Source organism: Leptonychotes weddellii, chromosome 13 (genome assembly GCF_054177405.1).
Source record: "Leptonychotes weddellii isolate Sample4059 chromosome 13, ASM5417740v2, whole genome shotgun sequence".
NCBI lineage: Eukaryota > Metazoa > Chordata > Mammalia > Carnivora > Phocidae > Leptonychotes > Leptonychotes weddellii.
In genome coordinates this window covers 70511733-70539506 of record NC_138381.1, presented here as the reverse complement: position 1 = coordinate 70539506, position 27774 = coordinate 70511733, and the positions used below count along the sequence as shown (strand labels likewise).

Here is a 27774-nt window from a genome sequence, read left to right as displayed (position 1 = left end):
AAATAATAAATTTATGGGTAAAGGAATTAACAATTCTTGAACAGTAACAATAGGTCGAGTATTATGCAACACCTATCATATACATTACCTAACAAAAACTCAAGGTGCACAGTATAGTACACTTAACTTAAAGGTGTTTACTAAAGCTTAGTGAGGTTAGGGTAAGGGTCCAAGTAACAGACTGTGAAATCAAACCAAGGTCTAACCCAAAGTTCTTTAGAACTATCCGAAGCTTTATTACATGACATATTGCCTATGTCACAATTAACTTTCTTATCAAATAATAACTTAACCTGAACTTCAGGGGTTTAAAGATTTTGTTTGTTCGTTTGTTTAATTGAGAGCGAGCGCACGCGCACGTATGTGCGCTCCCATGAGCAGGGGGAGAAGCAGACTGCCTCCTGAGCAGGGAGCCGGACATGGGGCTCGATCCCAGGACCCTGGGATCACGACCTGAGCCAAAGAAAGATGCTCAACCAACTGAGCCACCCCGGCACCCCTGAACTTCAGTTTTTATCACAAATTTGGAATTCATGAGCAAAGAATAAATGAATTATCTGCATTTTTCTTCTCTCCCAGTTTTTCTGTTCTTCTAATTTTCTCCCATTTAAAACACAAAAGACTGAAAAGAATACAGTTTAACCACAAATTAATATTTTTTCTGAAAAAAATTAATGATACAAAAAACACAGTGAGCTGTTTTTTAAAATATGTGTTTTATTCCACATACATTACAAATTTTCATCAAAAAGACTGTTTAGGGGTGCCTGGCTGGCTCAGTCGGTTAAACGTCTGCTTGCCTTCAACTCAGGCCATGATCCCAGGATCCTGGGATTGAGCCCCGCATCGGGCTACCTGCTCAGTGGAGAGCGTGCTTCTCCCTCTCCCTCTGCTGTTCCCCCTGCTTGTGTGCTCTTTCCCTCCCTCTCTCTCTGTCAAATAAATAAAATCTTTAAAAAAAAAAAAAAGACTGTTTAAAAGTGCATTAATTATTATACAGATAATAAGAGCTTTGTTATGGCATTGGATTATAGAAACAGTCAAGTTTCCACATAATAAATTTATGGGTACTTCCTGAAGGGACTTTGTGTGTACTTTTGTTTTGTTTTGCAGTGGGAGGGAGAATTATCAAATATTTGAATTATTTAAGAGTACTCAACTCTCAAAATCAATGCTTCTAAAATATACTGCCTTAGTAACAGATGGGTGGCCTCTAGGTCCACTCCAAAGCACAGAGGTGGGAACTGGAGTTCAGAATGAAAAAGATAAATTTGGTAGGAAAGGTCTTTCTGAGTGAATTAAATGGTGACAACTTATCAACTGCAGCTTAGGTCCCCTAAGCACTGACACTGTAGTGACATCATAACTAACAGCTTGGATAAAAACTGAATAGTACCAGAATGTTCTTTCAGCTTGATCACCTGAAAGTACCAAATAAAGACTCAAAAACAGAAGTGAAAAAAGTTTTTCCCACAGAAGTTCTTAATTAACCCATTCTTTCTCATCTGTTTTTCCCCTTAAAACACTATCCGAGCCAGGAATACACTGTTATGCCATAAAGTAAGGGGGCACTAGAACAATAATGACAGGTCAAAAGGCCATACAAGCCATCACGAAGGGGTTTTCCCTGGCCAAATCTGGAAGAATTTATGCATCAAAATGAATGATGGTAGTAATGAATTATAATTCATTGAATAAAACAGAAATCCATTTCTCCAAACTTATATAGCTAAAAAGATTAAGGGAGATTAAAAACATACATACAGGTGTACATACGAGAAAATGAAAAACTCTTCCTTACAAAAAGAATGTCAAACAACGAAAGGAGAAAGAATGGTGACATTTGAAAATTAACATTACAGCCATAACTCTACCGATTTAGACAATAGAAAATAAAACACATGAGTCAAATGTGATAAGAGGATAATTACACAATCTATTTTGTATCTGGCCACAAATTACTTAATAATTACAAAGACAGAATTAACAAAGGTCACAGTTAACAAGTACTTATTAATTTACAGTGTAGAAATCTGACAGAACACCACCTCAAACAAGTGATCAACAATGTTAATATCAATGACACAGAAATCACAAGCCTCCTGCTTTGATATACTGAGAAGGATACAACATCACTTCTATGGTATTACTACAAAATGCATAACCTAAATCTAGTCATAAGGAAACTATCTCAAACTGAGGGACATTATATAAAACATATGGCCGGAACTCATTCAAAACGTCAATGTCAAGAAAGAAAAAGAAAGGCTAAGGAATACTTCTAGACTTAAAAGAGACACGAAAACTAAAATGTATGATTATGGATTGGATCTTGGGGGAAAAGGGTTTAAGATATCAAGGATATAACTGGGACAATGATGACATCTGAGCTTAACTACAGATTAGATAATGGCATTTTATCAATGTTAGATTTCCTAATTTTCATAATTATACAGTGCTTACATGAGAGGCTACCCTTGTCCTTAGGAAATGTTCACCTAAACACTTAGGGGTTAAAGAAAGAACAATCTCAAGTGTGCAAAGGACTCTTGAGTGGCTCAGGAAATAACTTTTAAATACACGTTAGTAGTAAAAGGGCAAGCAATCACACAACTACAAAGCAAACTGGGCAAAAGAAAAACTACTGGCGAATCTGAGTAAAAGGATATATGAAGATCTTTGTGCTATTCCTGAAACTTCCCTAAGGTTGAAATTATATCAATATAAAAGGAATGAGATTTGTATGCCAAAGAATTTTGAGAATTACAGGAAAACCTGGGAATATCCAGCATTACACTGAGTGTCTCAAAACAACCGTGATGCCGTTCCTTCTCTTACCTTTCTAATAGATTGTGGATCGCTTTGAAGAGCAGTGTCCGACATTCATAGGAAAGGCCATTTTCCCAGAGTCCTTCCTCCACAACTGAAAAGAGTAAAACAAAACAAAACAAAACAAAAATGAACCAGTAAGAAAGGCGTCCAAATAAAAATTAACTTTCAAAACATTTTTCTAAAGGAAAGTTGATGAATTCATTGAAATGAATTATCTCACGCTGACACTGGAGAAAGGAAGTTAAATACTTGCCCAAAGTCATAAAATACCCATGTACAGAAGTAAATAACATGTTTCAATTTTAAAGTCTTCAGAATATATAAGCATGGTACAACCTCTCTCCGATAAAAGTCTTTCCAACCTGATTCTTCAAAATTTGAAATTCTCAAATTAATCTTTCTACTGAAAAGTGCCACAAAGACAAATTTTGTTAAAATTCTATTTAAAGATAACAAAATGTCACAAACTGATGCTAAGGTTAGCATCTGTATTTTTAGAGGATAAACTAAAAGGAGAAAATATTCAAAAATGTCAGTTATTCAAATTTTCTTAAATGTTCTAAAGGCAGTATCTCAACAGGATTTTAAGGACATGATTTTAGGGGAAATGCCAGGAAATTAAATCTTAATATAAAATCAAATTTATTTCCTAAACTCATAATTTCATTAATGTTTGACATTTTGGGAAATACTGTATTTGCCTTGGAAATACAACATAACACTGAGCCACAAGTAACTCTAACACCAAGAAAATCCAACAGACTTAATAATGAATGCCCCATGCATTCCTAACATTCTTTTCATATATAAAAAGATATAAAACACCCTAGAGAAGACAGCTAATTTCCTTTTAAATTATATTAGTTCAGTTCAAGATAGCAAAAAATTGGAAGAATGGCAAGGACATTTGCAGAATATTTTCTTTCCCTTTTACTTGTTATCTTGACAAAAGCACTCACCAGAGAAAATTTTGACAGAATTAAAACACATGTTAAATCCACAATGCATTTGTAATAGTTTTACAGATTACACCAATAGACATCTCAAAATGCATCTCCATATTCTGCAAACACACAGAATTAGAAAAAGTGTATTTACATTCATGGGTTTTACCTATAGGACTTTTTTTAAATGATAAAACTGGATAATTTTATTCTTGGTATGTCAGATAGGTTTTTTATTTTCCTATGTGACTTAACCATGATTTACCAAATTTTCCCCAAAGCAACCTCTGTCAGAAACATTTTATTATTTATCACTAAAGAAATGGAAATAAAGTACAGCAAATAAACACTCCTAATAGCAACAGACTGCCTCTGTTCAAGACCAAAAGTTTCCTACAATCCTCTGAAGGTGTCATGAATCTGTGTTCTCACACATTTATCTTCTAGACAGAGCTTTACCTGGGTGAGAAAGAGAGCTAACATTTCAATAAAATGAACACCCCATATTAATTTGCTTTTCCTTCCTAATGTGTCTCACTGACTCTAAGACACCATCACTTTTAAGAAGCACGATTTTTTTATACATCACTGAAGGTTAAGGGGTAGAAGTAAGCTGCCATTTAAACTATAACATGGCTCGGGGCGCCTGGGTGGCTCAGTTGGTTAAGCGACTGCCTTCGGCTCAGGTCATGATCCTGGAGTCCCGGGATCGAGTCCCACATCTGGCTCCCTGTTAGCAGGGAGTCTGCTTCTCCCTCTGACCCTCACCCCTCTCATTCTCTCTCTCTGTCATTCTCTCTCTCTCAAAAATAAATAAATAAATAAAAATAAACTATAACATGGCTCTTACAATTTAGAATTTTTAATCTGCAATTATTTAAAGAGCTCTTTTATATTTACTGACATGTTTTTCTTTTTTTAAGATTTATTTTAGAGTGCGTGCGTGCGTGTGCGCATGCGCGCGAGAATGTCGAGGAGAGGGGCAGAGAGGGAGGGAAAGAAAAGCAGAGAAGCAGACTTCCTGCTGAGCACAGGGCCCAATGCTGAGCTGGATCCCATGATCCTGAAATCATGACCTGAGCCAAAGCCAGGAGTGGGAGGCTTAACCGAATAAGCCACCCAGGCGCCCTACTGACATGTTTTTCAAATATCATTACTGTACATACATAAAACAGATAATATAAGCCCCCCCCTACAAAAAGTTTAAAAATTCCAGGGGTGCCTGGGTGGTTCAGTTGTTAAGTGTCTGCCTTTGGCTCAGGTCATGATCCCAGGGTCCTGGGATCAAGCCCCACATCAGGATCCCTCCTCAGCGGGAAGCCTGCTTCTCCCTCTCCCACTCACCCCACTTGTGTTCCCTCTCTAGCTGTGTCTGTCTGTCAAATCAATAAATAAAATCTTAAAAAAAAAATAAAGTCAATTCTTCTAAAACGAATCTACAGAGTCAACTCAATTATAATCAAAAATCTCTGCAGGATTTTCTATAGAAAGAGAAAAATTGCATTTATATGACAAAGCAAAGGAACTAGAATACCCAAAATAATGTGGTAAAAGAAAAATATAGCTAGGACATTTACACCACCTGATTTCCAGCTTTACTACAGAACTAGAATTGACAAGATAGTGTGGTATTAGAAATAGGATAGATACACAGATCAACAACAGAATAGAGAGTCCACAAATAGACCCACAAACATATGGTCAATCGACTTCCAAAAAAGGTGCAAAGGTAATTCAGTGGAGAAAGAACAGTCTTTTCAACAAAGGGTGCTGAAATAAATGAATATCCCCATGCAAAAAAAATGAGCTTCAAATCATAGATCCCACCACATAGAAAAATAAACACCAAAATGCAAAACCTAAAACTATAAAATTTCAAAAACATAAGAGAAACTTTATATAAGCTTAGGTTAGCAAAAATTTCTTAGATATGACACCAAGAGCATGATCCATAATGAAAAATTGTTCAATAGGGCTTCATCAAAATGAAGAACTCTGCTCTTCAAAAAAAACACGGAAAAGTTATGTTCAGCTACAGAGAAGACAAGCCACAGATGAGGGATAAGCAGTTACAAATCACATGTCTGACAAGAGCTTGTATTTACAATATGATACTCTTCTTTAAAAATCTCAAAACTCAACCCCAAGGGAAAAAAACCATTTTAGATAATGGCCAATAGATTTGAACAAACCCTTCACCAAAGAAGACACATAAACAGCAAATAAAAACATGAAGAGATGCTCAAAACATCAGCAGTCATTAAGGAGATGCAAATTAAAATCACAGTATCATCCATTAGAATGGCTTAAAAGAAAAACTGAAAATACTAAGTGCTAGTGAGCATATAGAGTAAATGTAATGGTCATGTACTGCTGATAGGAATGCAAAAATAGTACAGCCACTTTGGAAAAGCTGACTTTGGCAATTTTTTCTGAAGTTAAACATACACTTGTCATGCAGCCCAGCAATATCCATCGTGTGTGTGTGTGTGTGTGTGTGTGTGTGTTCAAGTAGAATAAGAACTTGTGTCCACATGAAAAACTGTAGCAAATATTTATAGCTGGTTTGTTGCTGTTGTTGTTTTTCCAAAAATGTCAGGAACTGGAAACCACCCAAAAATCCCTCAACTGGGGAAAGAACAAACAGCAGACAATCCATACACTGGGATACTATTCAGAAATAAAAGGCGCCTGGGTAGCTCCCTCAGTTAAGTAGCCGGCTTTTGATTTCAGCTCAGGTCATGATGTCAGGGTCTTGGGATCAGTCCTGCATAGGGCTCTGTGCTCGGCAGGGAGTCTGCTTGAAGATTCTCTCTCTACCTCTCTCCCTCTGTCCCAACCCTGGCTCACATGCCCATGAGCACTTTCTCTCTCTCTCAAATAAATAAATCTAAGAGAGAGAGAGAGAGAGAAACAGAAAAAAAGAGAAAGTAATTAATTAAAGGAACTGATACACTCAAAACATGGATGAATGTCATGCTAAGTGAAAAAAGCCATCATACTCAAAAAGCCACAATGCTTTATGATTCATTCATATGGCATGCTCGCAAAGGCAAATTTAAGGTAATGTAAACTGTTCAGTGGATTCCCGTTCCCATCCCTGGAATGGGAGTGGTTGATAACTAAGGGACATGGGAAATTTGGGGGATCATGGAACTATTCTACATCTTGATTGTGGTAGTGGTTACACATAACTGTGCGCATTTGGCAAAACCTACAGAACTACAGGCTAAAAACGGTAAAACTTAACAATCTTTTACTGCTCTACATAAACTCATTTTACTATTAGACACAGCTTCTGAACCTATGCCATTATAAATATACTTACATTGATTTTTTTTGTATTTTTAGTGTTGAAAATGAGAAGAGGATATGAATCAGAAGCACTCCTACTCTAAACCTATGTACACTGAACATGATTGTTTTTATCCAAATGATATGGTTTATTTGGTTAACGTTCCTTTACAAATTATTAAAAGCAAAAAAACAGTTTCGCCCACAAGAGACTACAGACTAAAGTGGTCCACCCTTACAATACACTACAAACTGTATTAAGTACTTTGTATTAAATACTGCAAATACAAAGAGAACAAAAATTTCTCTAAAACATTTCTCAAAAAATTTTTAAATACTGAAAGTTTGAAAATTACCTTTATATTAATATCACTTTTATATGTTAATTCCCATATCTTCCTTTATATTATATAAATTTATATAAAGTTTAGGCACCAATTTAATAGAATACTGGGAAGAAAGTAGTAACACAAAGTAAAACAAATCAGACTACATTAAGCTCTTGTTAAGTATACTAAAGCTTAAGAAACAGAGAATTATAAATTATCCTATACGCTAACCAGTAAAATTTAAAATATAAGTCAGCAGAGGTAATGTACAAGTAAGGGCACAGTATTTGGACTTCAAACGAACACCTCAATGTCATCTTACATACTAAAGATTCAAGAGCAGTCAATAACTTATTGAAGTCAACAAGTGTAATCAAGGATAACCCCTCTACTAAATAATATCCATTAGGCCATGCATTTAAGGATAATGCATTATTTTGCTACGCTTTTAAACTTTGTTTTTATATAGCAAGCATACTGTGGAAAGGAACAAAAGTCAGACCAAACTTTCTTATCTACTTCATGTGCAAAATTTCCAGAAATACAAGAGCAGTGGATGTTTCAATGAATCTCTAAAATGTAAGTTAAATCTAGAACAGCATTTTTGGAATCTAATAGATATTTGGCCAACACACACTGGCCCACAGTTCTTGGCTATGTTATGCCTCAAGCACCAGGCTAGAAATTAGGAATGCTCTCAAAAAGCTAATAGAGATTTTGAAAATCACTGTAAGGCAACAGTAACTTCAAATCCTTTGCAGTACAGTTATCAAACATTTTTTAAAAAAAAATTAAAAAGTCTTTTATTTTAAAATAACAGTAAGATAAAATAACTTATAGTCAAGGCTGATTTTCTACCTAGGAAACTATCTTTCTCAGTTTCTGAGGCTTTATACTATGTGCCAAGCTTTGAATCGAGCACTACCTATAAATGGGGGATGGGGAGAACGTTTTCACCACAATGCCATGATACAGAGTAAAGGACATGTGGCATTCACTTAAGCCACCCAGTATCTGACTTCTTCCTATCACTGGGAATTGCCTATTTCATAAGTTCTCCTGGGTGTCAAATATGGTGACCCCTAACAGGAGCTGAAACAGATGCTCTCTTCCATCCTCTCCTGCAAAAGGGACAAGGACATATATGCTAAAGTCCACTAGGTGCTCCTGCACCACACCTTTGATTCTGGATCTAGTGACACAGAAGAGAGCAGACACAGAGATTTCGGACACCACTAGAAAGAGAAGCTGTAAGATCAAGTTTCTGGTGCTTAAGCAGCAGAGGTACCGCAGCATCTAGTGCTCAGTGCTGACAGCACCAGTGTTCTCATCAGCCCAATTCTGCGGCACCAATCCTAAGACCGACAAATAGTTCTGCGAACACTCAATATTCTTTTAATCAACTCCTTTTTTTAGTTTGCAACTAAGAATTCTGACCAATACAGTTTATTCTAATCTCCACGTTATAAGTAAGAAAACTAAGGCTGACAGATCTTAAACTTGCCCAAGGTCATACAACTAATAAATCCAAGAATCTAGAGTCATATATAGCTATATTCAGAAGCTAACAGGATCAAATGTATTTTATGTCTACTTTTTATAAACAGTAAATATACAAATTATCCCATTAATTAAACTCCACAAGGGGAAGCAATTTATTTTCATAGCTGCAGTGATATCTGTAAACATGTGTTGAGTTGTGACCTAATATTGTATGTGCAGATACCTTTCAAATTTCATTGGATTTAGCTTCAATCTAAAATCTCCTTATATCCAGTTAAGAAGATTAGTGGCAAAGCTGAGATTCAAGTCCCAGTTTTCTGACTCTAACACCCATGCTCCTTCCACTATACCACACTTCTCCATAGGGTTAGTGTTACATTAACCCATCCCATCTGCCTCTTTCATTCTTAATGCTAGCTACAAAGGCAACCTTCAACACTGAAGTCAAATTTCCCTTTGGATCCACAGTTTGCACCTTAAATTAATGTTTTCTAAATAGCTGCAAGTAATTTTTTCAAAGGTAAAACAAAATTGAAATTGCTTCTGTAATCTATTTATACAATTCCATGATAAAATGAGAGAAAATCACATTTTAGCTTTTTTAAACTATTTTTTTCTGAAACACCTTCCTCCCAAAGTGAAATTTAAACTAACATTCCATTTGCTTGATACTTAGATTCGTCTGAAAGTAAGGAGGGTGTGGGGAAGAGCCATGGACCAGGTACTAGTTAGTCTAAATTAAGTTTCTGTAAATGAAGGGAGATGCATTCAATATTTAATTCTCTATCTCCCTTCTAAGGTGGACTGAGAAGAAAAGCAACCACCAAGAAATCTGTAAGAAAGCCTGAAGGTGGCTGGAACACATCTTCATGAAACCTACAATCTCCCCAGGGTATTCTGTCTCCATCTTTAAAATTAAGAAAAGCCTTTCTAATTCTTCTGATCTTTCCAGTTTACATTTAAACACTTATTAATTCTTTAAGAATATAAAGTAGCAATAAGGCTATCTCTATAGACGACTATTTATAAATCTACTTAGATGTAATGGAAGAATTTTTCTAAAAGTTTGTTAGTCTCTGAAAAGAAAGCACCAAAAGACCTAAAATGTGTATACAATAAATGAGTGGCAAGATTCAACCAAAACAAAGAATTCCTGAATTAAAACATTCTCCTGTTGTTATGTGGTCTATTACAGCCAAGCTAAAACAGAAAAATAAAACTTAAGTAGTACCACAGCTGCCTATTTACAAAGAAAAACTATTTGGCACTAAGTTATCTCACTTAAGTTGTAAAAGCTGTAATCAGAATTTGTTTAAATTGCTGTTATTCAACATTTTTTAATATAGTAATCCTCATAATCAAATATTTAAACTGCAAAAGTACTATATAAATGTTTTTTTTTTTGAGCAGGAGACAGTGTTTTAGAAAGGAAAATTTAAACAGTAGTAATTACTACTCAGTGCCCAAATAATTTTTCAAAATCCTCACAAATTGTAATATAACTTCTTTCAACTTTAAGAAACATGGCTCCTTGCAGAATTAATAAGCTTCTTTGAAAGAAAAACCATATAAAAGGTTCAGGAAAAAAGTCAATATGGCAAAATATCAAAGCAGCATATACTTCAATGATTTTGTGTTTCCCAGCAGAGATCTTGGAAAGATATCCCTTCCAATTCAACAAATGAAACTGACATACTTTACTTGAAGGGGTAAAAGTGGGAGGAGGGAGAATGGAATGGGGTAGGGAGGAGCATAAAAATTGTGAAACCTTGAAGAAATTCAAGCTCATGCTTTTAGAATTTAGGTCACCCTGCCTTACACAGTTTAAAAGTAGAATTACTTTCAAAGAATACATATTTCCTCTGAGCTATGATACATATTTCCTTTTAATGTATCATATTGCAGCAACAGCTGAAATGAACGTCTAGACATCAAAAACACTTCTTACTCCCACCTACTGCTTTTTTACCTCAGGCATCAAAACTAATGAAACCTATTATCCAGAACATTGAGTTCAGTAACCACATTGGCCTTTGCAAATATTGGAGCGGGGGAGGGGCACTTTCAGGGATGGCACTCCTTATTCAGCCATTAAAATTACTGAAAATCAAATTTTGTTCCAAACTCCAGAAATACAAAGAGATTAAAGCAAGAAACATGAAACAAGGAGATTACTTCCCAGGTAGATTTCAGTGACAAACTGCTAAAGACAGCACGGCCCTGAATGCAGGATTTATAATTTGCCCACTGCCTTTGTTTTCTATCTGATCTGCAGTTTATAAAGCATACTAGATTTTTTTAGCTGCTTTATTTTTTTAACTGCTTTAAATTGTTAAATCCCCTAACAACTGCATAAGCAGATAGCATAATGAAACATTTATCAATTTAATTTTATGGGTTGCATCAAATGAAATGCTTTAAAGATAAATATAGAGAGAATTTTGAAGTATCTACTTTCTTAAAATTGACACGAAAAAACTGAGTAACAAAGCAGCATAATGCTACATTAATTCTGAAAACAGCATTATACCCATAAAAAATCCAATTACATACAACACAAGTGATCACAGTTATGCTGCCATCAATTGCCTTGTAAGATCTATATTTAAAGTCATTAATAACTAAATGGACTTATTACTTATATCAAATTCAACCTACTTAGAGCTCTGATTTCCTTGAATTACTTGTGGGTGTAGAATATTTGGTATCACTTAACAAATCTATACTGAAAATGGATTTTAACTTTCCCAATGTCAATTAATCAATTAAATAAGAATTAGAAGATACAGATCAAGATATTCCATTTGTTTTGACCTATTTGTAACTTTAAATAATTACAAATATTGTTAATATTCATGGGACTGAAGCACAGCTGTGATTCAAAATTCTTTCTAATTTTTTTAAATTTGAATAGTTGACAATGTCACATTAGTTTCAAGTGTACAACATAGGGGATTCAATTTCTCTATGTTATGCTATGTTCACAAGTGTAGCTAACCATCTGTGATTCAAAATTTTAATAGTATAACGTTTTACTAAGGAATCTCTAACAGCATGAGTTCTCTGCCAGTTGCAGGATAACCAGAATTTTAATGACAGTTTCTACACAGTATTACAGCAGTTGAGACATGACCCAAGTTAGCATTTCAATGGATCACAGGACTACATGTAAAGCTACTAAACTTTAAATTGAAGGAGACCATAAAACTAAATTTCTAGATAAATTGAACAAGACCTTCAAAAGACAATTGCCACAGAAAACAGTCAGGCTGCAATGTTTCTTTAATAGCTACACAGTGGAAAAAAAATAATGTTGCACAATGACTGTTACTGACTTCTAAGAACCAAACTTGCCTCCATTTGTTACTCCTTTCAGAGATTTTTAAAAATAATTATTACTTTTTTACCCTTTAAAGCTATCAATGTGCTCTTAATTTTGTTATATAATACACATAAACAAAGGCCTGAAGGACAGCCATCAAAATTAAGTTATCTTTGGTTGCTGGATTAATTATTTTCTTCTGTACCACTCTGTGCTTGCAATAGATTTCTTTTAAATAAGGCTATTATTTATTGAACAGCTATATGCTTTAAAAAAAAAAAAAAGCTACATGCCAGAAATTACAAGAAAGATCAACATTCTTAGAACAGGAGCCACCACAAGACAGAATTAAATTTTGAGAAAGAAATCCAGATATGCAGTTCAGTTAGAACATTTAGTTTAAATGATTAATAGTACAAAATAAACATTTTATAAACTTACTTACACACACACACACACACACACAGAGCTACTAAAATTCTGACAGGGCAAGTCCCCAAATTGCCTTTTACACTAAAGCTCAAACAGTTGTCTGTCACTGCTATTACAGTGAGTAATCCTTGCAGCTGTAACTGTTTGAAATGCAGCTGTCTGGTTGGCATTCTCTCCCAACCCCCACTCACCCAGCATTTCTGTCCTTGCTACAATAATCTTAAAGAGCATTTTACAGGAGGCTTAGCCCTGGCTGAGGGCACTCTTCGGCGTGACCGAGAGAACATGGAAACACGATTCATTAGACACGCCTGGAGTGATAACAATGGTGCTGCTTCTTGCTGCCTTTCATTTCGTACATCAGGCTGAGACTAATGCATTCTCGTTACACAACAAGCACATTTACAGACAGGAAAAAACTGTAATCACCTTTGATTAAGAGACAGCATATTTTTCCTATATGAGCCGCCAGCCATACTGACATAGTAATTATTTTTTAACTGACAGGTTAAAATAGCAAATGTAGCAAAAATAACATCTACCCAAAAAGAGAGAGAGAAAGAAGGGGCGTAGAGGGGAGATGACTACGATGAATACTTCATACACAAAGGTTTCTCTAGATCAGGCTCCGTGCCATATCCTTGAGACCTGATGGGTACTTAGGCCCGTATTTAAGCTAGACAGTCTATGGCAAATAGAACAGAACTTACCAAGCAATCTCATTCTACATATCCAATTCTTTGAAGGCAAAAAATACAGAATTTTTTTGGGGGGGGTCATCTTAACTGTAATTATTATTGACCTACCTTCCTTCCATTCCTTTCACCACAGAACTACAGAATTCAACAGCAATATTAACCCTCTTCTCTTTTTCCATTATCCTACCTTTACTACAAAATAACCTGTTCTCTTGACTTTTTCCATTATGTAGTTTTACTACAAAGTAATTTGTTTCCCTTTATATGAAGCACTAGGCCAAAACAAAAAGCCTGCTTTCTATTTTAAGTAAAACAGTTAAAAAAAAAAAAAACCCACAAATGTATTCTTTATTAAAAACAGGAATGCAGAATAATTATTTTATATCTTTTTATCATTTCCCCAGCTCATCAATCACTGTACTTAGCAAAGGTTTGAATTATAGATATAAAAGCCCTCAATTTAAATGGAAAAAGAAGTCATAAGCCATATTATATTGAAACATGTAAAGTTAATTTTCTTCTAGGATTTTGAAAAGTGAACCACTTCTCCACATTCCCACACAACTGCAGTCTTTTGTGGGTTTATGCATATAGGTTGCTGGGTTATTGTTAATGGGGAGTTAGGTGGTTAACAGAAGAAATATTTATTAACCAGGAATTGAAAGATTACGGTTAAACCAAATTACTGCGAAGTATTTTCTCAAGGTTAGTGGATTCTGCATAATTATTTTTTTACATGGTTAGCCTCTTTCTTAAGCTTTCTATAACACTACTCTATTTTACAATTAAGAATGTGCTAGAAAACTAGCAAAACAATTTATATGTGTGAAAATCTGTAACTAATGAAACAAAAATAAGCAAAGAGAAAAAAAAGTTAAGTGTAGTTCACAAAACTTTGAGAACTAAAATAGCTTTTTAAAAAAAGTTATGTAGCACAAATGAATTTTTGTAAAACAGCAAAATGCTTGAGCAATTTTTAGCTGCCGGATTTTATCTGACCTGTGGTACCACACCAGGTTAGAAACTAGGAAATCTGCAGCCTATCTTTAATGTGTGTATAAGTGGGTCACTGAGCTCTGATGTGCATTTAAACACTGTGTGTTTGGAAGAGAAATCTGACATGCACCACATTATGTTAGAATCACACAAGTTTAAAATTTTTATCATCTGGAACAGAGGATAACATCTATACTATTTCTACTCTGTAAGTGTCCAAGTCTCCTTTGTCATGACTCCCCCGAAACTAATCAAACCACTTCTATGACTGCTCCCTGCCTGTCTTCTGTTTGGGAGATATATAATTAATGATCAATATCAAACATGTCACTACAAAATTTTTTATTAAAAATTTCAATTTAATTGAATTCTTAGTAATGAGAACATTTTGCATTAACAAACGACTTGGTTTACATATGAATTTCCATTATATTAACCTGGTTCTTAGAAGAATCTTAAAAGCCAGAATGTGTAATTCTCCCCTCAAGTCTTCAAAATTAATTTATGCTTTTTTAATTCAAAAACAACCTACTGGAAAGCAATAAAAGCTTCTCAAAACTTTAAACTGAAACATATCCAGGAAAAAGCTGTCTTTAAATCCAAAACTTTTAACAAGCTAAGCAGTTTCCAACTCATAAGCAAAAAATTTATAAATGACCTAAATATTCCAACATGGCCAACATTTTTACTTTATGTAGGTAGTTCAACACTACAAGATTCCTTTACAATAATATGATTCAATTATGAAATCTGAATGCACTTTGGGAAATGGAGATTAGTTGTTCACACAGTGGTGTGAATGAGTTCAATCCTATTTTCTTTCTAAACTTAGCCAGAATGGCATTTTGACTGAAGGGTGAGGTGACCCAGTAATTCTGGATAAAGAACAACGTGGGGCGGGGAAGGGCTAAGTAGGTTCAATACCATACCCAGCAGTGGTTTTCTCCCTGGGGTCCTAGGAGTACTATGTCCTGTGGAAGAGCCCCCGCAAGTCTCTGGCCCTTTCCAAAATCTCTACATGTCTATGAGTATTGCTGCAGTTTTTATCCATTGTAAATAATTAAATTCTACAGAGGCTTAATTTGAAAACATAAACAAATACGATGAATTTGTAAAGAAGACAGAACTTGCAAACCACTCAGAAAAAGGAATAAAGAGAACCAGAAGCCCAGAAAGCCTGGGTCACTCTGCTAACAATTCCCTGGCTCTGCTGCTTCTTTCATAGTTCATCTCTACTCTCTGTTCTTTCCAGCTCTCAAACTGCAGAATTCTAATGAAGTGCACTAGAATGTTCCTGGGAAAGCCTTCCAAGATAGATTGTGAAAATTTCAAATATTCATAGAATCAATTCCTAGACAATCTACTCTTCCTCAGCACAAAACCCAGAACCCAAATCAACACTAGAGTTAAGCATTACAGGTAAAATCAGCTTTTTACAGGTTGACCTTAGAATTTACCCACCAGTTAAGAATAGGTTTTTCATGGGGGGTGGAGGGGGATACATATTTTCCAAATAATTAACTTATAAATTACCTTTTGGAACACACAATATTAATACTTAGTCAACTGGTGTTTGCCCATGTTGATACTCCTTTCCACAATTTAAAAAACAGCTATTAAAAAGTATAACAATTAAAAAGCTGCTTTAATTAGCATTTGCCACTTAAGGGGAAAAGAGAGATATTTGACAGTAAAGGAGTAACTCAGAAAGCCTCTGTGGTGCCTGTAATATTTCTTGAACGCTATACATTAGATGTTTGTTGTAAAATAATTATTTATTGGGGCGCCTGGGTGGCTCAGTCGTTAAGCATCTGCCTTCGGCTCAGGTCATGATCCCAGGGTCCTGGGATCAAGCCCCCAGACGGGCTCCCTGCTCAGTGGGAAGCCTGCTTCTCCCTCTCCCACTCCCCCTGCTTGTATTCCCTCTCTTGCTGTCTCTCTGTCAAATAAATAAATAAAATCTAAAAAAATAATAAAAATAAAATAATAAAATAATTATTTATTTTGTATGCAATTCTCTATTACAGCTCACAATTTTAAAGCCTGTTTTCAACTGTGCTTCAAAAACAAAAACTACATATGGAATAATATAAGGTTAAAAGTTCAATTATAGGGCGCCTGGGTGGCTCAGTCGTTAAGCGTCTGCCTTCAGCTCAGGTCATGATCCCCGGGTCCTGGGATCGAGTCCCACATCGGGCTCCCTGCTCGGCGGGAAGCCTGCTTCTCCCTCTCCCACTCCCCCTGCTTGTGTTCCTGCTCTCGCTGTCTCTCTCTCTGTCAAATAAATAAAATCTTTAAAAAAAAAAAAGTTCAATTATACATACCATGATCACAACTTTTTTTTTCCATGACCACAACTTTTAAGATGCATGTTCAAATATCTTGTAATGGAATAAACAAAAATTATAATTGCTATAAATTTTTATCCAAGCTTTTTATACCACATTTTAAATACAAGTACCCAGGGGCGCCTGGGTGACTTAGACCTTAAGCGTCTGCTTTCGGCTCAGGTCATGATCCCGGGGTCCTGGGATCGAGCCCCTCATCGGGCTCCCTGCCCAGCGGGAAGCCTGCTTTTCCCCCTCCCACTCCCCCTGCTTGTGTTCCCTCTCTATGTCTCTCCCTGTCAAATAAATAAATAAAATCAATCTTTAAAAATAAATAAAGTGCTGTATTTAGCCTTAAAATGACAATGAATACCCTAACTAAACTTTGCATATTTTCAAAAACATACCCCTAACAATGACTTAGCAACTCAAACGTGTATCAGAAAATAAAGAAAATAGCCTTAAGACAAAAATGCAGTAAACATGAAACAGATGTTGTTTGGACAGAACATATACATATTAACACCCTGTAAAGTACAGATATCATAGTTGAGTTTCTTTTACACTCCAGAGTCTTCAAGAAGCAAAAGCTTGTTAACAGTTCTCACTGCTTTCACTCCCGGCACCCTGAGACCATTCTCCATGAGAGAGCCAAAGGGATCTTTTCAAAACTTAAATCAAGCCATAGCATTCTTCTGCTGAAAATTCTACTCCAATGGCTTCACACGGCATTAATGACCTATTTAAGGTCCTTACCATGGCCTGTTGCAAGGTCCCACCTGATCACATCTCCAGTGATCTCTTCCATCCCCTACTGGTTTTCCAGTTTCAACAGCACTGGCCCTCTGTCTCTTTCTCCAACAAAGTGAGCTCAAGGTCTTCGCCCTTACTTTCCCCTGTGTCTGGCTGGCTGGTGTATTCTCGGGTCTCAACTCTAAGGTCATCTCCCAGGGGCTTTCCCTAACTACTCCTGTGTCTGAAGTACCCCTTTCCCAGCCGCTCACTTTCTCTCAGCTGCTTTGTACAACATGACCATGAGAAGCTCTTCACTCACACACAAGAATGCCACCTCCATGCACACAAGGGCAATGTCAATACTTGGCATGCTTACTATACTGCACAGAACCTTCCACAAAGAAAAATACTGTGACCTCAAGAAAGTGGAGCAAAAGACAACCTACTACCCAAAGACAACTTAATGTTACTCAACTTTTCGGACACGAATATTATACATGACAAAGCAGCATGGTATTAGGTATGAGTCTAAGAATTTTGACACCATATAAAATAGCAAAACAAACTCTTTCTATAAAAGGCTTAGATTTTTTTCCTACTTATGATTTAAGGAACACTGTACACATTCTCAGAGTTGTGATTTTATTGTTTCCATGGAAACCAAACAGGGTCACAATTAAAGCACAAAAACATTTCTATAAAAACATGTATAAATGAAAGATGTGATGAAAATAAGATCTTATTTGAACCTATGATAATTAGCAAGATTACAATGAATAATGAAAAGGATTCTTGAGGGTAAAATCAAGAAAATTATATTAAATTAAAACACTTTATAATAATGACAATAAACTATCACAATTTAAAGCAGTTACTAGTGAGTCTCCCACCAGTTTTGTGTGTTAAAATCAGACATTTCTAAATTATAAAACTTCTATCCTAAAAAGCAGAAATTAGAATATCCTAACATTCAGAAATAGAGCTCTTTGTTTTTTTCTAGGCATAAGTGATTTTAGTTATCAACTTTATAGGTTATTACTATTATTACTTATAAGGCCTCTTTCACTAAGAATTTACAATGTCCTCTAATTTCTAATGACTATCTGTCATGTTCATCAAATTTGGAATAACAAAATAAAGTTACATAATAACGGAGAGACATTAAATTTTTAAGTTTGTATTATATACTGATATAATTGTACATATAACAAATGTGTTACTTGTTCCATTCTAAAAGTCCTTATGTAATTATCTGAAGCCACATCTATGAAGGCCCAGCAGAACCTTTTTGCAAAAAAAAAGTCTGCAGACAACTAATGTAGAATCATCTCTGTGTACGTTTTAGCAATTTTGTATGATTTTTGTTCCTGGATTCTCAACTATCTCTGGCTTATTCACGGAAATCAAATTTTTGTGATCCTTTCTCAAAATTTTCTAAAAGTGAATTTATGTTTTTAATCAAGTATAACTTAAACATATGAAAATCAATTATAAATGCTCGATTTGAGAGACAATATTTAAAAGATATATTTTATCTATTTCAGGATAACCCAAATATTACACTCTGAGCTAGATTACTGAAAACCCCATTTTCAGCAGAGATGCTTAAAAATGAAGGTGAATAGAGAAGAAACTGAAACACAATCGCTCTTTTAAACTGACTAGACAACTATTCACTATTCATATTCATTTTGTATCCTTTAGTCTGGAAAAAGCAAGGCCCCTTCTAATTTTCAATTAGGCATATGCTGTCCTGTTTAATTTTTTCTCTAACCATTTTGCCCTTTTGAAGGTGAACTTAAATTAAGTCAAAGACATATAATACACAGACAGTAATCTGGAAATGGATTTTTGCTGCCCCAAACCAGGCATTATGCCTTGCCAAGGGAGAAAGTCTGTATAAATAAGACTATTCACAAGATAGGAAGCATCAGCACATGCCCATTTACCTTCAGGGTAGTCACCAAAACTTGAAAGCACCATTAAGCACAGCATCAATGCTTTTGTCTAAAAGATCTCAGAGACTAGAAATGATCTTGGTAGCATAAATATCTGTGATTTCCAGGAAACAAAAGGTTTCTTAGACTCATAAGAAACTGCCTACACATTTCTTATTAACTATGAAAATCACCTCCTCGTTTGAAGGTGATCGTACTTTTATATGTTTAAGAAACAAAATTCTTGGCCACATTGGAATAACATAAAAAATTGTTTTATACTTACTTTACTTTAGTGCAGGTTAAGAACAACTGTTTTTAAAATAAAAGACTCCAGATTGTGCAGTTTCAATTTTCCACTGCTCATTTTCTATGACAATCTGACCAAGAATTTCCCTGGGGAAAAGGGGAGATGATATTCTGAAACCCTGTTCTCAGAGAAATAAATCTTTGATAACATGTCCAGTTTTTCTGGAAATATTAATGAAAAGGAATGATATCATAAACTGAAAGTCAATTTTAGAAATGAGCAAGTCAAGCTCGTCAAAAGGCCAGAAAGGACTTTCTGGAAAGAATGATAAGCATCTTGGAATCTCACTACTTCTCTCACACACTGAGCTCCAATCTGCAGCCGTTTCCCTGTGAGCCAATGCACTTGATGGGTGTGATAACAGATGGATCATTGTATCTGCCAACTTCCTGTGATGTACTGTATGGGGACTGATAATTTAGTGACTACAGAAGTCCTACAACAGACAATGCAAGCAATCCTGGCATTCAGTAAGTAGCTGCATGCAGTCCTTTGACAGTCTGTAGGTTTTGAATATATGTGGATTATTGTACAATGTAAGCTCTCTGCAAGTATCTATACCACTTTCAAAAAAAGAAAGAAATTAAAAACTGGGCAAGCTAAGAACTAAACAGAAAAACAGCAAAGAACAAGTATATCTTATCTTTAAGGTGGCATTTTTTTTTACTTAAAAACACATGAAGGGGAGCCTGGGTGGCTCAGTCATTAAGCGTCTGCCTTCGGCTCAGGTCATGATCCCAGGGTCCTGGGATCGAGCCCCGCATTGGGCTCCCTGCTTGGCGGGAAGCCTACTTCTCCCTCTCCCACTCCCCTTGCTTGTGTTCCCTCTCTCACTGTGTCTCTTTCTGTCAAACAAATAAAATCTTAAAAAAAAAAAAATGAAAAATACATACTGCTCAAAGGTCTTATGACAGTTTCATGACCAGGTTAACTAGAAATAAACATGTACATAGCCATTACCGGCTTCGTTTTCAAATTGCACAACCTGTCAATAGCAACATTTTGGGTGAAATAATTCTTTGATGTAGGGGAGCTGTCTTGTGCATAAAAGGATGTTTAGTAGCATCCCTGGCCTCTACCCAATTAGATACCAGGAGCACCCTACCCTCAGTGGTGACAACCAGAAAATATATCCAAACACTGCCAAATGTCCCCTGGGGGACAAAATCCGCATCCCCCCACACACCCCTAGTTAAGAATCACTGACGAAGACAGTCTAGAATTGTACTCTTCCAATTCTAATGTTTACTTTGGAGGAGAGGGAAAGACTATAAGGAAAGGGAATGTTTATTTAAGGAACTACACACAAAATAACCAAATAGAATCTATATTGTGTGGACGAGTTAAGCACCTATTACTAAAAAGAGGAATGGCCATCTAAAGATTGAGTGAATGAATTCTTCATCAACTGCGCAGGAAACTGGAAAAGCAACTTCTGTTAACAAATGTAAGAAGTGTGCTTAATTCTCTCCGCAAGTCAGAAAAAAATTCATAGCTTTACTACAATACTGAGTACAAATGAGACCGATGATACTTCCTTAACAAATCCCCATCAAATAAACCCTGCATTATGCTGGGCACTGATTTTACAGAACTGTCAACTTTAACAGATGCTCAGAGATGAAACTCTCTAGGTTTTAGGTTCTAGTTAAAAAAAAAAAATTCTTATTTATGCATGTACTTATAAGTGTGTGTGTCTGTATACACTCAAAATCGCAATGCAATCACATTTTGGAAATCTCAGTACCAAATTAAGTATGGCCATGTTATTTTACTTGCACACCACTGGGCCCTGCCAAATTTACTCAAGTTCTTGGCCATTTCTGCAGCAACTATAATGTAATGCTACTCTCTAAGTCTAAAGTACAAGATCTCTTTTAAGAACTTGTTTTAGGATACTCTACAATATTAGCACTTGTAATAAATGTCCTATAATCAAATTAAGTATGCTATTTGTTCGTGGAAATGTGGTTCTCTTTCTTCTCATTTCTCTCTGCCTGCTCTTTTTGCAATTTCAATACCTGCCAATCCCGAGTTACACGGTGGGAGAAGAGAGAGGAGGAAAAAACATAGTGGGGGGTAAAACAAGTTCAACAGTACATGCAGCAGTTACAATTCGTCAATTAGGAAAAATTAAAACTAGAAGGTTCTTGAAAACCATGAGTAAATTTCATTTACTAATGATAATAATACAAGCATAAAGAGAAGAATCCTTGGTAACTGGACAGAAGGAACATGGGTGAAAGGGCAAAACTTCCCCCAACTAGAAGAGGCCATCAGCACTACTAAACAAAACCAGACCCAATTTATCTCTCTCTTCTTTACCACATGAGCAGCCTTTATTTTCAAATTCCCAAGGAACATCCATAAAACCTGGCACTTTATCCTGCAATATTCATCCGGTCAGTCAAAAATGCCAGAAGTCCAATCCTGGCCTCCCCTCTCCTCCTGCCTGCAGGACTCCTAAATGCAAAGGCTCAACCTAAACAAGAGTGGAAATAGAAAATTCTAACAATCTGAAAACTGCCTGTGTGTGAAGAAGAGCTAGATCCAGCATGACTGTAGGTCAAGCTGGTACAACAATTCAAGCTGTGCTCAAACACATTTGACACAGTCCGTTTTCCAAAGATGGCTGCCACAACATATCCCATCCTACATGTTCTTTTTATATTATGACCTTGTCACTCTTCCTAACAAGTGGCAGGGTCTATATCCCCTTCCTTGAATCTAAGTAGCTCTTTGTGACTGCCTCAACAAACAAAATTTGACCAAAGTGATGCTATGCCAGTCTCCAGGTTCAAAGTTTCAGGAACTGACAGTCTCCACACCCTGCCTCTTGGAACACTCATTTCTGGAATCCAACCATCATGTTATGAAGAAACCCAATCCACATGGGAAGGCCACATGTGGTTGTTCTAGTCAACTATCTCAGCTGAGGTCCCTGCCAACAGCTAGCATCAACCACCAGCTATGTGAGTAAAGACATGTCCTAGAGAATATGAGGTCCTAGCCACAGAGTTATTCCCAGTCTTAAAGTCTTTCTGGAGGAGCCCTGAGACATCCTGGAGCACAAACTAGTAAGCTCTGCTGTGTCTGAAGTTCTGACCCACAGGATCCATGGGCATAAAAAAACAGCTGTTTTTTGCCACTAAGTAACTCATCCAGTGTAACCACTGTCCCAAGTAGAGCAGATTCAGTAGCTCTTTCACTAAAACAAAACCATTAAAGTACTTCACACTAGTTTTGCTGTAACATCATCTGGATGATCCATTATTGGGTAACAAATCATTGGATGGAAGTGTACACTGACAGTGGAAAGACTGAATTTTAAAGGTAAATAATTTCATTACTAAGCACAATATAAACAAAGACACAGGGAAATGAAATGGTAAATTCATAATTTACAACATTACATATTAATATAAGAAATTTTTATGAGAAATATTATGCTGTAATGGGATACTAGAATGGTCTTAGCTCTAACACAAACTGGCTATGTGGCTTTTAATTCACATATTTATCCATTCTCCAAGTATTTACTGGGTGGTTATGATGTGCTAAGCACTACTCTAGGAGGTAAAAATTCAACAGCGAACACAGCAGATGGGTTCCCTATTTTCACAAAACTTCCACTGTGGTGGGGAGAGGCAGATTAAAATAATAATTTCTATCAAATTATTCCAATCCATATTAAATGCTATAAATGACTACTGCTATGAAGGCCAATGGAGATAGGGGTTGAGAGGCTACTTCGTATGAGATAATATGGCAGTTTTAAAACATGACCCTACATTTTTTGACAGTCCTGCCACTGAGTGGTAGGGTCTGTATCATATCTTCCCCTTGAAGCTAGGATTTGTGACTGTATCAACCAATGAGCATGGTGAAAATGAAGCCATGTATTCTCTAAGGTTCAGCGATATAAGGCTTCCACCTTGTTCACTGTATTAAGTCTGACTACCCTGAGGCCACTTTACTGAAAGGAAACCCAAACAACATGGAAAATCTACTAGCAGGGACTAGAATCAGCAATCCCAGCTAAGCCCAGTCCTCAGGCCATCCCCGCCCCCAGAGTCAGAGGAGTAAAGAAGCCTCCAGATGATGCTAGCATCTAGCCATTCAACTGTAGTTTATACCCCACTGAGGCCTCAGACATCATGGTGCAGAGACAAACCATATCTACTATGCCCTGTCTAAATTCTTGGCCTAAAGAATATGTGAGCATAATAAAACAGTTGTCATTTACACTACCAAGTTTGGTATGGTTTGCTATACAACAATAGATAAGTGAAGCAAATGATAAGGGGAAGACCACTACAGGCAGGGAGCATATGTTCTGAGACCTCATGCTATCAAATAGCCAGGCTCATTAGGATGTGAGGAAAAAGCTGGCCAAAAAGGGAGAACAGCAGGTACAAGTCCTTAAAGCAGGAAGGAGCTTGGAGGTATAGGAGGTAAGTCAATCAAATGGTAAAGGCTAGATGATTCAGAGTTTGGTGCACCTTTATGAGTTATTTAGAAATTATTTTCAGTGTACAAGGAAGCTGTTGTATCGCTTTAAGTAGGGCAGTTTTTCAAAGACCTCTTTGGCGGCTGTGTGTTTCTAGATGTTAAATGAGGAACTGAACTAAATGCTATGGTTCCTTTAGATCTACCATGCAAAGACTCAATGTTTTTCAAATTGAGTCTCTAGAAAATCCTTAAGCTCTCCACAACACAAATACAAATTATCTTGTATTTTCACAAAGTTAAGTAATCTTTTAAAATTAATGCTTTTTTGGGATCATCAGAATAACTGCCTCCTCACTGAATGCCACCACACAATTGCAGCGCACCAGCATTTACGTGTGTTCCCCCATCATGGGCCAACGAGAAAAGAACACAGACTTGGGTCTATATTTGATGCATTCACTCCAAATGAAGGCCAAAAGAAGTTGCAGAAAACTGTGCAAAGGGAAAGTTTTACAGCAGTTCAAACAGGGGGAAGTGGTGGAAGAACGGAGTCATCACACCTTTCCCAGTAGAACACGCAAGCCAAAATCAAGCAGATTTGTTTCAAAGCACACAGTACCAAATTCTTGCCAGGAGCAGAAAGTTACAATCCAATAAACATCAGGTAGCATAAAATGCTATGCTGTTAATCTGCATTTTTATTGGTTATATAGTTTGGATTGTTACATTTAACCTATAAAATTATTTGCTTTATAATTACATATGCTATAAGCAAAGGTATTTATTCCAAATTAGTGGTGTCCAACTCTCTAAAATCATAAGATGTTTTAACAATGGTGAATATAAATTGGTGACTTTTACATCGTATATAACACATATTAATTATATGCACATTTTCATCAACATTTTATTTTCCGGAGTAAACTTAAGATCCCAGATGACCTACATCATTATTATTTTAGGTTAACGTAATAGAAGATAACCAAGGTGAATCATCAAGAGTAAAAGTTAAGTAACCAAAAGTAAGTTATTTTGAAATAACTGTGTTTTGAGGACTAGTCTTCTCCTGCCAACTTTTGTCTTCACTTTGGCTAATCTTTGTTATGCTTCAAAGCCTAATTCAAGTATCATCTCTCTTTATGAACATCCCAGATTGATCCAGCCCAAATTCACGTGAGTACCTCTAAACTCCCAGATACTGTCTACATCATTCCTAGGCATGCTGCCTGACACTGCTAGCTGTTTTGTGCATTCCTGTTGCCAAGACAGCTGATGAGAACCCGACAGTCATGGTGGTTGGTGGCAGTGGGCTGATGATGCCCACAATGGCAGCAGCTTTCATTTACTGACTGAGTGAGCATATCTGTTCCAAGCACAAAACTCGCTCTCCATAACTCTCCATTTTAAAGATAAAGAAAATGAGGTCATAGGAATTACGTAATTTTCTCAAGGCCACTAAGCTAACAAATGAGCTAAAATTCAAAAACTGTGGTCTGTTTTATAACACTAGTGTTACAGCACGGGACTTTGAAACCTCAGATCAAAGTCACAGGGGACGTGAAAGTTAAGATGGAAATTCTCAGGTACCCCAAATTACATTAAAATCACAGGGAGAGGGCGCCTGGGTGGCTCAGTCGTTAAACATCTCCCTTCGGCTCAGGTCATGATCCCAGGGTCCTGGGATCGAGCCCCGCGTCAGGCTCCCTGCTCAGCGGGGAGTCTGCTTCTCCCTCTGCCTGCTGCCCCCCTTGCTTTGTGCTCTCTCTCTGATAAATAAATAAAACCTTAAAAAAAATATATGTATATAATATTGTAACTCCCAAACTAATAAGAGCTTAATACATGTTGGTTGCCACACTATTCTACAGACATAAATAAAAATAAGCCATTATTTAGATGTTATTTTGTTAAAATCTAAAAAGACCTAATTACTCCACAAAATAAGTTTTATAAAACAGTCCCCATTCTACAGGTATTTAATCAGCCTAGACTTAGAAAATTATGATAATGTCCATGGTTTTCAAGGATTTTTTCTTTTTTTAACACGTCAGAGTTTGTCGATGGTGTTAGGTACAGAGAACGGATAGAGAATACGAGGGTAATGACATGGAAGGCTGGCAGGGGAACCGAAGACCTCTTGGGTGGTCCCCGGATGTGTCTCAAGGCTCGATTCTGTAAAAGCAGCAGAGACCAAGCTGGAACTCTCCCAAAGCTACACAGTCTTTTTACTGGTTGCTTCTAGCCTTAGAGTTTTAGGATTCAGTGAGGTGGGTGGTGAGTTAAACTGCTGTCTTCCCACACCAGACATTTGTCTGTGGCCATCAGGATAAATCTGGGGAGCTCAATTAACACGTATCTGACCTTGGTTAAGTCATAATTCCTCAAAAGACATCTGCCATATTGTGACCTACCAGAAAATTCCAAGTAAAGGTTATTAGCTGGCAGTGAAAGGTGTGAAAGCTTTATTCTGTAGCATTTTTTTTTCTATTTTGTTTAACCAATAATTCTAAGGCACTACAGTTCAAGGTATTTTAAGATAACTAAAACCTCTGCCATAGGATGTTTACTATCTGAGAAAAAAGGAAAGAACCAGTGTTTTCAGATCAAACCACCCTTAAATGCCTATTTACTAAGAACTGCTGAAATTCAGAGCAATTAACACATTTGGTTAATGGAGAATATCACAAAACCAAATACAGCTGAGAAATATTCCTGGATTCTCTGAATCTACAACGATTACCACCTTAGTGGTAACAAAGGAGACAAGAAAAGACCGGGCTGTAGATGAGACTCCAGGCTTTCATCAGAAAAAAGAGAAACGAAATGATATGCCATGCCTTCCCGCTAAACCAAGGCCCTCTGAATCAAGAACATCATAAAGCATATTTCCCAACATTTCAAAGTTTGAAGAAAGAAAACTTTATATAGTGTCCTACAGCTTACTGATTGCATAAACTAAAAGATAAAGGTGATTCAATGATGATTGATGAAAACTTGGTAGGTTTTCTAAATTACACTCAGCAGGGAACGCATCACAATGCAGATTCTCCTTTTTTCAAAGAAGGATATCACAATCTCTAGAGAAAATACTGCTTTTCAGCGGTCAGTATTATAATCCCACCAAGGGGTCCTAGTTCATAACTGAAACAGTTTGTCAGCTAAAGTCAAAGCTAAAATGTTTAAGTATACTTACCTTTTTTTAAGAAAAAAGATAAATGACTCTCCTACAGTTACAATAAAGTGGTTTTTTTTTTTAATATTTTCCCAATTTGATTTTAAATTCCTTAAGGGTAGAAAACATGTCCTTTACAACTCTTTTACTTCATACATTACCTAGCACAAGGTAATATGCTTGCTGAGAATTTACAAGATGAATACACGGATGCAAACTGTTCTAGTTTTGAAGGCAGATAGGACCTTTAAAACAATTTTAAGTATACTTCTTTTTATAACTTATCTAGGAACAAAATTATCATAAAAAGGAAAATTTACATAAAGACAGCAAAAAGTATACCCCCACCCCTTTTCCAGCATTGCTCTATCCTTGTTATCCTGCTTTATTTTCCTCCAGAGCATTTTTACCACCATCTGACATACTATATGTGTTTATTATCTGTCTCCCATCACCCACTAGAATGAATGTAAGCTTAATGAAGGCAAAGA

General features: G+C 36.3%; 1 protein-coding gene across 3 annotated transcripts in view; it reads right to left on the bottom strand.

Annotated features, from left to right (window-relative positions):
- The window catches only part of MED13L (mediator complex subunit 13L), a 302766-nt gene that overhangs the window by 149447 nt on the left and 125545 nt on the right, over positions 1-27774 (bottom strand). For all 3 annotated transcript variants that reach the window (XM_081802120.1, XM_081802121.1, XM_081802122.1), the window contains exon 3: positions 2839-2923. In XM_081802120.1, coding sequence (XP_081658246.1) covers positions 2839-2923 — 85 coding nt within the window. The remainder of the gene's footprint in view (positions 1-2838; positions 2924-27774) is intronic.